General features: G+C 52.6%; 1 protein-coding gene across 1 annotated transcript in view; it reads left to right on the top strand.

The window, feature by feature from the left end:
• The first annotated feature begins 7,547 nt into the window (after positions 1-7,547).
• The window catches only part of CHMP7 (charged multivesicular body protein 7), a 7,829-nt gene continuing 3,069 nt past the window's right edge, over positions 7,548-12,307 (top strand). The window contains exons 1-5 of the mRNA XM_010007162.1: positions 7,548-7,751; positions 9,732-9,917; positions 10,914-11,047; positions 11,412-11,460; positions 12,146-12,265. Of these exons, the coding sequence (XP_010005464.1) occupies positions 7,608-7,751; positions 9,732-9,917; positions 10,914-11,047; positions 11,412-11,460; positions 12,146-12,265 (633 nt within the window). The 5' untranslated portion in view covers positions 7,548-7,607. The remainder of the gene's footprint in view (positions 7,752-9,731; positions 9,918-10,913; positions 11,048-11,411; positions 11,461-12,145; positions 12,266-12,307) is intronic.

Raw genomic sequence — 12,307 nt, 5'->3', positions numbered from 1 at the left:
CCCAGGCTGCTCCAAGCCCCATCCAACCTGCCCTTCAACACCCCCAGGGATGGGGCAGCCACAGCTTCCCTGGGCAACCTGGGCCAGGCTCTCACCACCCTCACACCAAAGAATTCCCTCCTCATCTCCAACCTCCAGCTCCCTCTCCCACTTTTCATCCATCCCCCTCATCCCATCCCTCCCTGCCCTTGTCCCAAGCCCCTCCCCAGCTTTCCTGGAGCCCCTTCAGGCACTGGAAGGTGCTCTAAGGTCTCCCTGGAGCCTTCTCTTCTCCAGGCTCAACACCCCAACTCTCCCAGCCTGTCCCAGGTCCCTTGTGGTGACCATGCTTGTGCAGCCAGCCACGCTGACCAATGGACACCTTCCTTGTCTCCTTGCAGAAGTCAGGACCTGTCCATGCTGAAAATAATCAACATGACTTCAAGGGGAATAATTCCTGCTTGTTTCCTGGGTGGGTACTTCTATTACAAGCCCCAAAAGTATGCAGGGCCTTTTGTTTAACCAAAACCATGTGTTCTGCACTCTAGATACCACTGACTTCAGCTGAAGTCATTTGGGTCCTTTGAGAATAACTGAGTTTTCAGTTCTGTCAGAATAAAAGCTACTCCTCTGCATTTGCATATCATCTGCATAATTAGTGGGTTGGGGAAGTACCTGGACCCTCCAAAAAAAACCCAAACACCCAACCTTTAGGGAACTGCTGTGCATAAACTTAAGATGGGAGGAAGGGGAATGCAGAAGTGCAGCTTCCCAGATTGCCCCATAATTTATACTGGACTCCGAGACGCATCCGAGCAGTGGGAGGACAACCCTGAGCATCCAGACCTTGTGATCTCCCCCTCCTCCTGACAAGCACTTCTCAGGAACCTGCACTGCCTTCTCCTTCTAGCTCAGCCTCCCCGGCTGTAAAACGGGACCAATGGAGTTGTCTGGGCTGCCAAACCACGAGAGGAATTTTTACACAGCTCTACACAAAGGCAACTCTATCCCCAGCCCCTGGGTATTTGGTGCCAGGCTGGGATGCTTTCCCTCTCCCGCTGCCCAGCCGCCCGATCCCGAGGGGTGAAACTTCCCAAAGGGGTGGGACATCCCGAGGGGTGGGACATCCCAGGAGACGCGTCATCCACCCGCCAAGCAAGAAATTCCAGCCCGGCCGTGCAGACATGCCGACTGCTTCCATTTAAGGCTGATTTGCAGGGCAGGCTCTGGCCACAGGGGAGAGAGGAGTGTGTTTTTATCACCCCAGGACAGGCCTCCTGGCAGGCACCCACACCCCTTATCGCCAACAACCGGCTCATCCCCGCGGCTCCCTCTGAACCAGAGTCCAACAGCAAGGGTGAGTTAAGCACTTGAGGAAGAATCATAGAATCACACGATGGTTTGGGTTGGAAGGAACCTGAAAGATCATCTAGATCCCACCCCCTGCATGGGCAGGGACACCTCCCACCAGCCCAGGCTGCTCCAAGCCCCATCCAACCTGCCCTTCAACACCCCCAGGGATGGGGCAGCCACAGCTTCCCTGGGCAACCTGGGCCAGGCTCTCACCACCCTCACACCAAAGAATTCCCTCCTCATCTCCAACCTCCATCTCCCTCTCCCACTTTTCATCCATCCCCCTCATCCCATCCCTCCCTGCCCTTGTCCCAAGTCCCTCCCCAGCTTTCCTGGAGCCCCTTCAGGCACTGGAAGGTGCTCTAAGGTCTCCCTGGAGTCTTCTCTTCTCCAGGCTGAACACCCCAACTCTCCCAGCCTGGCTCCACAGCAGAGCTGCTCCAGCCCTCCCATCATCTCCATGGCCTCCTCTGGACTTGCTCCAAGAGCTTTATTTCCTTCCTGTGTTGGGGGCTCTAGAACAAGACATAATACAAGAAGAAGGTTTTGTAATGGCAAATCCCATCCTTAACTCTGTTCCAAGTGGAAAATAAAACAAGTGCAAGGGTTTGAGCAGGACCTTCCTTCCCACTGCCTCTCCACCAGGAGAAGGGAGATTTGAGCCCAAACTATCCACAGCAGGAACAAACAGCTCTGGGGGAAAGCCCAGTCTTATCAGCCACAGTTGGTGGTTAACCTCACCGAGCTGGCTGCTCCTTTGGCACTCAGCTCTTCAGACCCTTGAAATTCATGTCCTCTCTAATCCTTCATCTTTAACAGAGACTTGAGGGGGGGGCAAAGGTAGCTGTAATCTTCTCCTTCCAGAGCATCTTGCTTTTAACTGTGATCCCAGCACACCCAGGGTACGTGCCTATATATAAATCTATCTATGAGTTTTGAACTCCAGGGTTCAGTTTTGCTCTCAGCTTCTTGCTGCCTCTTGCGTGTTGTTGTGTCTGGGAGGGCTCTGAAGCTGCCTGATAATTCTGACCTGCCCTCCCATTCTTGGGATAAACAAATGATTTGTCTCATAAATGGCTGGTTCCTCTTTCCAAGAGGGAGCAAAAGGTCTTGTAGCTAAGTCCAGGCTGTGAACTTCATGAGAAGGGAGCTCAGTTCCCCACTGCACCATGGCCCCAAGCCACCCTGTCCCTCAGTGCATCAGTTTCCCCTCTGTGGCAGAGGGATGCTTGGATTTCTGTCTTCACTCCCTTCCCCTGCCTTATCTCTGGGGTTCAGGAGAAGCTCAAAGCAAGCAGGTGGATTACCTCATCCTTTCTCCCTTCACCTTTCCCAACACAGCTTCCCTGCCTCTCAGCACACAGGGGCTGGGCAAGGGAAGGGGTGAAATGCTTCCCCTTCCTCTGCCAGCCCAGAGGGCTCCCAAGAGCAAGGGGAAACTTGAAACAGCAAATGTGGAGTCTGAACTAGGATCTGCTCCTCCCTCCCCCTGAACCAGGGCTTAAAAGGAGCTCTGGGATGAAGGAGAGGGATGAGGACATTGAGGACTCTGAGCTGCAGCCCAGGCTCCCTCTCCACAGAATCACAGAATGGTTCTGGTTGGAAAAGACCTTTAAGATCATTGAGTCCAACCACAACCCAACTCTAACCACCACAACCCAACTCTCCCAACCATTAACCAAACTCTACCAAGTGCTTAAACCATGTCCCTCAGCACCACATCCACGTGCCTTCTGAACACCTCCAGGAATGGGGATTCAACCACCTCCCTGGGCAGCCTGTTCAGTGTTTGATCACCCTTTCAGTGAAGGAGTTTCTCCAATCTAAACCTCCCCTGGGGCAACTTGAGCCCATTTCCTCTTGTCCGGTCCAAACCAAGACACCTGCCTGCTTTCAAACTGGAAGAGAAACCTCTGGCTCAACAGGTCCAAGGATGGAAATGATGGATCTCACATAAAATCCAGCTTTGGAGAATCCCAGCCCAGGTTAAGTCACCATGGTGCAAAGCTAGGATGATACAAACCCTTAGAAAAGTCTGTGTGAAGCCACCTTCTGCCAAACCACTGTCCAGAGGGTCCAATCTCATCCCTAGCCACACATAATCCCTGAGACTCCATGAAGGGACCAAGCTGCTCTTGTTTTATCTCTTTGCCCAGCTACAAAAGCAAATTAAAAATTGGCTTTGGGGGTTAAACACTGAGGGCACCTTTAATCTGCTCCCCAAATGTCTCAAGCACATGGATACTTTCTTCAGCCAATAATTTCCATCTTGCATCACCTTGTTTTTTTTCCACAGTGGAATTTCCAGGAGGGAGTTTCTCCTCTGGAGCAGGGATCAGACCATGGCTCTTTTCATCACTGAACATGTGACACTCCAGTTTTCACAGCCTCAAGTTCAAGGCTGATTTCCTCAGGTGTCTAAACACAGCCCTGGGCGGCTCCTTTGGTTGTGATCACATGTTGTTTCTGGGCCAAAATGTGCCCTCCCTGCTTCCCAGAGAACACCCAGGCTGGATTTTTTTTGGCAGCAGGGCTCCCAGAGGTCACAGCTCCTCAGGTATGAATGGCTCTGCAGTTGGAAGGCAATGTGATTCTGGAGCTAGCACTGAAAGGATTAATATAAAACTCCAGCTTGACACAGAAAGCTTGGAAGGAGATAAAAATAGACTCTTGCCTCTGCTGAGTCATCTCCTGATGTAAAACATGGAGCGGGGGGTGTCTAAAGGCTGCTCTGAGACCTGCTGCCTTCCTGCAGCAGCTTGAGCTGGCCAGGATAAGAGATTCAAGGCTGTGCCACCAAACCCTCGGGTTGAACCAATGTCATGGTCACCACGACATTGTCAGTCAGTTTGCCTGCGTTAGGGACTGGCGAGGAACATGAAATAACCTCCCTGAAAATGAAACCAGCAGCCACCCGTGGCTGGGAGCAGCCTGGGGTGAGCACAGCACAGCCTGGACCGGCTGCACCCACAGCTCAGCAGCCCCAGAAAACACCTCCTAAAATTAAGACGGGTTAAAGCTCCACCCCCTGTGTCCCTGGGGGCGCAGCCTGGCTGATTTCTGTGGGATTTCTGGAGAAACCTGCAGGCACGGGGTGGCATTAGCATCCCAGCAGCTAGAGGGTTAAGCTGAGGGCTGCACAGGCTGCTCTGACTCACAGCTCAGCAGATCCACCAAAGCCAAACACTTCTGAGAAACCTGGCAAGTCCAAACACCCTGATCACTGACCCCTGCGTGTGACCACCAGGGACCAGGCACCTCAGCATCGCAGTCCCCCTGATCTGCCAGAGACATCACACCCACCAACCCAGTGATACAGAAATACTCAGAACTTGGCAGCTCTGCTTCAGCAACACTGTTCACCTCTCTGTTTTTTTTTATTTTGTTTCAGCAGTGTTGAGCTTTGCTCTGAAAACATCAGACTTTCCATGAAGAAACTTCTCTCCTGCATCCTGACATGGGGGGGAGGTGAACTCAAATTATTCTGTCACATAGAGATAAAAAACAACAACAATGCAGCTGCAAAAACGGCTGATCCTGGCTGGGCCACAGTAGCCAGACCACTAAACACAAATACAAATGACATCACTGCCTCAGCATTCAAAGCACAGACAGACCCCAGAGGCAAAGCAGCCCCTCACTATGTTGTGGACTCATGGAATGATCATGGGTTTGGGTGGGAAAGGACCTGAAAGCTCATCCAGATCCAACCCCCCTGCATGGGCAGGGACACCTCCCACCAGCCCAGGCTGCTCCAAGCCCCATCCAACCTGCCCTTCAACACCCCCAGGGATGGGGCAGCCACAGCTTCCCTGCCCAACCTGGGCCAGGCTCTCACCACCCTCACAACAAAGAATTCCCTCCTCATGTCTCACCTCAATCTCCCTCTTCCAGTTTTCATCCATCCCCCTCATCCCATCCCTCCCTGCCCTTGTCCCAAGTCCCTCCCCAGCTTTCCTGGAGCCCCTTCAGGCACTGGAAGCTGCTCTAAGGTCTCCCTGGAGCCTTCTCTTCTCCAGGCTCAACACCCCAACTCTCCCAGCCTGTCCCCAGAGCTGCTCCAGCCCTGGGATCACCTCTGTGGCCTCCTCTGAATTCACTCCAACAGATCCATGTCCTTCCTGTGTTGGGGCCTCCAGAGCTGCACTGGCTTCTCCACTTGGGGTCTCAGCAGGGCAGAGCAGAGCAGCAGAAACCTCTCCCTGACCTTGCTGGCAACTGCACAATGGTGGCTGGTGTCCAACCAATCACCTCAGCTCTGTTTCCCGCTCTCTAGCAGAGGGGAATCCCACCCTGGCCCATGCTCCCAAGGGAAGCTGTGGCTGCCCCATCCCTGGGGGTGTTGAAGGGCAGGTTGGATGGGGCTTGGAGCAGCCTGGGCTGGTGGGAGGTGTCCCTGCCCATGCAGGGGGTTGGATCTAGATGGTCTTGAAGGTCACTGCCAACCCAAACCATTCCAGGATTCTCTGATTTGTGTGGGAACAGAGGAAATGGAAAAACTCTCCCCATTATCACCCAAGACCTCCTGTCCACCTCAGACTTACACAAACACCCCTTCCCATCCAACCCCAGATGCCACATCCAGGTGGGTGGGTTTCCAGACACCTTTTCCAAAGGTTTCTCTCCTCTCCACACACATCCCCACGAAAAGGGGGTGCCACCACCCCTGACAACACCTCGGGGAGGTGACAGGGCTGCATTTTGAGGTAAATAAAGGCGAAAACCACCCCAAAAAGCGAGCAGACCCCCTCAGCCTTTTCCCTCCTAGCTTTTCCAAAGGTTTCTCTCCTCCCATACATATCCCCACGAAAAGGGGGTGACACCACCCCTGACAACACCTCGAGGAGGGGGCAGGGCTGCATTTTGAGGCAGAAAAAGGTAAAAACCACCCCAAAACGCGAGCAAAACCCCCCCTCAGCCTTTCCCAGACACCTTTTCCAAAGGTTTCTCTCCTCCCATACATATCCCCACGAAAAGGGGGTGACACCACCCCTGACAACACCTCGAGGAGGGGGCAGGGCTGCATTTTGAGGCAGAAAAAGGTAAAAACCACCCCAAAACGCGAGCAAAACCCCCCCTCAGCCTTTCCCAGACACCTTTTCCAAAGGTTTCTCTCCTCCCATACATATCCCCACGAAAAGGGGGTGACACCACCCCTGAGAACACCACGGAGAGGCGGCAGGGCTGCATTTTGAGGGAAATAAAGCTGAAAACTACCCCAAAACGAGCAGACCCCCCCTCAGCCTTTTCCCTCCCACCTTTCCCACAGCCTTCTCTCCTCCCATACATATCCCACACGAAAAGGGGGCGACACAACCCCTGACAACACCATGGGGAGGCGGCAGGGCTGCATTTTGAGGTAAATAAAGCTGAAAACCACCCCAAAACGCGAGCAACCCCCCCCTCAGCTTTTTCCCGCAGCCTTCTCCCCTCCCATACACAACCGCACGAAAAAGGGGGTGCCACCACCCCTGACAACACCACAGGGAGGCGGCAGGGCTGCACTTTGAGGTAAATAAAGCTGAAATCCACCCCAAAACGAGCAGACCCCCCTCAGCCTTTTCCCGCCCGCTAGGCGGGCGGCGCCGCGCAGTGCGCATGCGCGGGGCTGCACCACCGCGGTTGGGGGGGGGGGATCCACATCCGAAATTAAAACCAAAACTATTGCTTTAAGTCAGAAGGCCTTCCTTATCTGATTGTTTCAAAGAGACAGGGCTTCTGCATCAGTTACAAATCTTGAGCTGCATGAATCCCTGCCAAACTTAATTTGTCTGTTTTGTATGAAATGTATAAATGATACAGTAACAGTTACGACGGTCCTCCGGGAGCTGCTCAGGTAGGGCCGGGGGTGGGGAGGGGGGTGGGATGGGCCTGAGAGCCGAGGGGAGGGCAGGGGAGGCCTCAGTGGGGCCTCTGGGAGGGGAAAGGGGCAGCAGGAAGGGAGGGGAGGCGGGAGGAGCGGGTGTCAGGGAGCTGTGTGCCCTGGATCTCACAGGATTCGGGGATGGGTTGGGTTGGAGAGACCTGAAAGATCATCCAGATCCAACCCCCTGCACGGGCAGGGACACCTCCCACCAGCCCAGGCTGCTCCAAGCCCCATCCAACCTGCCCTTCAACACCCCCAGGGATGGGGCAGCCACAGCTTCCCTGCCCAACCTGGGCCAGGCTCTCACCACATTCACAGGGAAGAAGGTTTATAGGAAGGATTCAGGACTGACCTGATTCACTTCTGTCTCTTCTCTAGACGTGGAAAGCTGCAGAGGGAGTCAGACTTCATGGCCAGTGTAGACAGCAGCTGGATCTCCTGGGGTGTGGGAGTCTTCATTCTGAAGCCCCTGAAGTGGACTCTCTCCAGTGTGCTGGGTGACAGTAAAATACCTGAGGAAGAAGAAGTTCTGATTTATGTGGAGCTGCTTCAGGTGAGTGTTGAAACTTTCTCAAGGTTTTGCATCTCTGGAAAAATCATGAGTCAGTTGATGTACTAGCAAGGAAGGATCAGGATGGACTAGACCTCTAGACCTTCATTTGTACTCTTTAGATGTTTAAAATCCTGTTGAATTATAGAATCATGGGATGGGGAAAGTTGGAAGGGACCTTAAAGATTAACAGGTCCCAACCTCTGTGCCATGGGCAGGGACACCTCCCACCAGCCCAGGCTGCTCCAAGCCCCATCCAACCTGCCCTTCAACCCCCCCAGGGATGGGGCAGCCACAGCTGCCCTGGGAATCCTGTTCCAGGATCTCACCACCCTCATGGTGATGATAGAGATAGATGGAATCACTTGGAGATAAGAAATAGTTGATACCTACTGATGTTCCTTTAAAATGAGATCATGACTTTTCACTGACTTCCAAGAAGTGGGAGGGACAGGTTGGCTGGTTTGTCAGGGAAGACAAGTAGAAGACTGTAAATCCCAGGTGTGAGTTCATGGAAGGAGCAGGAGAGAGTCCTTCAGGCCAAGTGCCATCTGCTGAATGTGAAAACAGGAGAAATAGGGGACACAGAAGTCTCTGGCTGTCAGTCCAGGCTGTCATTGAGCTGACCTTGTGTGTGTGTCTGTGTTCTGAAAAGCTTCCAGCTTGATGTGTCCAGAGCTGCCCCTGGATCCTGCCAAAGACCCTTTTCTTTGGAATGTGGGTAGTGATAGAGCTATGGGTTCCTCTGGGAATCATGGAACTCCTTGTTGCTCAGTCTGGCTTGGCTGGGCAGCACTGACAGGGAGCCTGGGTCCCTCATCTGCTTCTCAGTGGTGTTAAAATTAGCACCAAAATTAGCTGTTGCATGTGATTGGCATCTAAATGACTGGGACTGCCAGAAATCCATGAGCTCTTTAGATGTCTTCCTTTCTTCTGGTAGCAGACAGTGCCCTTGCGGTGGGCATTGCACAGCCCTTCCAGAGAGGATGTGCATGGGAGAGGAGAGAAACCTTTGGAAAAGGTGTTTGGAAAACCACCAGCCTGTGGATGTGGAATCTGGGGGTGGATGGGAACAGTTGTTTGTATAGTCTGGAGTGGACAGGAGTTCTCAGCTGAAATGAGGAGAACTTTTCTTGTTCCTCTGCTCCCATACAAATCAGAGAATCCTGGAATGGTTTGGGTTGGAAGGGACCTGAAGGATCATCCTGATCCAGCCCCCTGCATGGGCAGGGATACCTCCCAGCAGCCCAGGCTGCTCCAAGCCCCATCCAACCTGCCCTTCAACACCCCCAGGGATGGGGCAGCCACAGCTTCCCTGCCCAACCTGGGCCAGGCTCTCACCACCCTCACACCAAAGAATTCCCTGCTCATGTCCAACCTCCATCTCCCTCTCCCACTTTTCATCCATCCCCCTCATCCCATCCCTCCCTGCCCTTGTCCCAAGTCCCTCCCCAGCTTTCCTGGAGCCCCTTCAGGCACTGGAAGCTGCTCTAAGGTCTCCCTGGAGCCTTCTCTTCTCCAGGATGAACACCCCAACTTTCCCAGCCTGTCTGCAGGGCAGAGCTGCTCGAGCCCTGGGATCACCTCAGTGGCCTCCAAATGCTCAGTTCAGTCACAGTGTGGAGTCACTGCATTTAAACTTGGGGTGGGGAGTGGACTTCAAGATGAGCAGAGGAGGCCACCTTGCTGCCTCGGAGCTTCTGAAGTTCTGTAGCTCTTGCACAGGGAATGTGACTAGTGCAGTTTTGGTTCTTCTGCAAAACTGTACTATTTTTTTTTCACTCCTTTCATGCTGATCTATTTAAAGCACTGGAACAGCTTCGGGACATTTCATTTTCAAACCATCTGACCCAAAGACATGATCCATCTCACTTCTTTGACCCTCAGTGTGTGGGAGGAAGCAGGTGTGGACTTGGCAGTTGTTAGGGAGAGAAGTAAAAGTCCTGTGGAAACTAATGGACAGCCCTTGTTGCTTCCTTTCAGGAGAAGGCAGAGGAAGTTTATCGGCTCTATCAGAACTCTGCACTTTCTTCTCACCCTGTTGTTGCCCTCTCAGAGCTGCGTTCCCTCTGTGCCAATGTTTGTCCAGATGAAAGGACCTTCTACTTGTTGCTGCTCCAGCTGCAGAAGGAAAAGAGGGTCACGATCCTGGAACAGAATGGAGAGAAGGTACAGGGTAAAGGTGACTGCTTTTGGGTGGTATAATCCCTGTCTTGCATTTCATCTGGCTGGAGGGAATACTTCACTGGCTCAATATGGGTGTTCTTTGATTGGAAAAGTCAATTCCAAGGTTGTAACCTGGTTATAGATGGGATTAAATCCTCATTTCTTGCATGACAGGTTCTTATTTTTCCCCATGAAATGTTAGCTGTGTAACTGAACAGCTGGGAAATGGGCAGTTACTGTAGTAGTCTACTCTTGACTGTTCCCAGCTCCCCCCCATAAAATCATTCCATGCCACTGGAATCAGTGCTGCACTTGCTTGGAGAAGGTTTTCCTGCCTGTCAGTCCCTTCTGCAGAGGTGCAGGTGCTCTTGTCCCTGAGGTGGCAGGTTTCCCTGCAGTGTTCTGCACCATGCAGCTCAGTACTGAGGTATTGGGAAGTGTGACAGGGCCACACACTGCTCAGAGCACCAGGACAGCTTTGAACCTTCAGGGTGTTCTGTTCTATTTCTGTTTTCACATTGATGGCATTTCATGGAATCATAGACTCATGGGATGGTTTGGATGGGAAGGGACCTTCAAGCTCATCCAGATCCAGCCCCCTGCATGGGCAGGGACACCTGCCACCAGGCCAGGCTGCTCCAAGCCCCATCCAACCTGCCCTTCAACACCCCCAGGGATGGGGCAGCCACAGCTTCCCTGGGCAACCTGGGCCAGGCTCTCACCACCCTCACACTCCAGAATTCTCTGCTCATGTCCAACCTCAATCTCCCTCTTCCAGTTTCAATCCATCCCCCTTGTCCTCTCACCACAAACCCTTGTCAAAAGCACTTGGTCCTCCCTAGTTTAATATTAGCTGATACGGTGACTGCCATATCCTCATCACTCTGCTACAAGCCTTAACATGGGGGTTGAAAGCATCTTCTCCCATCAGAGTGCAGTTATTTTTAGAGCAGGCACAGATCCTGGAGAAGAGCTCAAGCCTTTGTTCCCTTCCTTTAGATAGTGAAGTTTGCCCGAGGTCTTCATGCCAAAGTCTCCCCAATGAACGACGTTGACATCGGCGTCTATCAGTTGATGCAGAGTGAGCAGCTGCTGTCCCAGAAGGTGGAGTCCCTTTCCCAGGAAGCAGAGAAGTAATTTGGGGAAGGGTGGTGGGAAGAACTTCTTTGTACTTTTAAGACTTTGTATTCCTGTGACTTGCTGCTTTCCCAGAACCTTTCCTGTTCTGTAAACATAGTAGCTCTTGTGATAGGGCTGATTTTCCAGACTTTGTTTCCCATCCCCATGAAAACAACACGAGTGAGTGGGTGTCAGGAGTGTTTGCAAAGATTTGGAAGGTGTTCAAGGGCTAATTCTAAAAAGCAACAATGCCTGAAGGGTGGTTGTGTCCTGCATTCTCACCTCTGGATTACAGTGAGGTAGTGAGGATGGTTCCTGCTTTGTAAAATGTCCTGCTTGCCAAGGAACTAACTTCTGGTCCTTGTTGTGTCTGTACAGATGTAAAGAGGATGCCAGGAGTGCTTGTAGAGCTGGAAAAAAGCAATTGGTAAGTGCTGCAAGTGTCTTGCAGGTGAAGTGTAGATAATGAACTGGGTTAGGCATTGAGTATGGAATCATAGAAAGGTTTGGGTGGGAAGGGACCTGAAGGATCATCTAGATCCAAAAACAGCTGCTTGTGTGAGGAAATGTAGCAACTGTTTAGTAATATAATGACAAAGTCATAGAATGAGTTGGGTTGGAAGGGACCTGAAAGCTCATCCAGATCCAACCCCCTGCATGGGCAGGGACACCTCCCACCAGCCCAGGTTGCTCCAAGCCCCATCCAACCTGCCCTTCAACACCCCCAGGGATGGGGCAGCCACAGCTTTCCTGGGCAACCTGGGCCAGGCTCTCACCACCCTCACAGCACAGAATTCCCTCCTCATTTCCAACCTCCATCTCCCTCTTCCAGTTTCAATCCATTCCCCCTTGTCCTCTCCCTCCCTGCCCTTGTCTCAAGTCCCTCCCCAGCTTTCCTGAAGGCCCTAAAATGAGATGTTTGAGGTGCTATTTCTGAGGCCAAAATTCTCCTTAAGGTGGCGATAAGTCTGTGTTCAGAGGGATGTGCTCAAAGGGAACGGGAACATCTTCCAGCCAGCCCTTGCTGTGCCCTGCTACACAGGGGTTGCTCTTTTTTCCCCACTTCCTTTGCCTGCTTTCTGAGCCCAGGTTTTGATTCCCCTTGTCTCCAGGCTCTGAGATGTCTCAAGTCCAAGCGCAGGACGGAGCGGCGCATCGCGGAGCTGCATTCCAAGCTGGATGCAGTGCAGGGCATCCTGGACAGGATCTACGCCTCCCAGACTGACCAGATGGTAAGAGGCTTCATTTTTGCCTTCTGCTTCTCTCACTTCACC

This window comes from Chaetura pelagica, unplaced genomic scaffold, assembly GCF_000747805.2.
Source record: "Chaetura pelagica isolate M959 unplaced genomic scaffold, ChaPel_1.0 scaffold731, whole genome shotgun sequence".
NCBI lineage: Eukaryota > Metazoa > Chordata > Aves > Apodiformes > Apodidae > Chaetura > Chaetura pelagica.
This window is presented reverse-complemented; position numbering and strand designations above follow the sequence as displayed.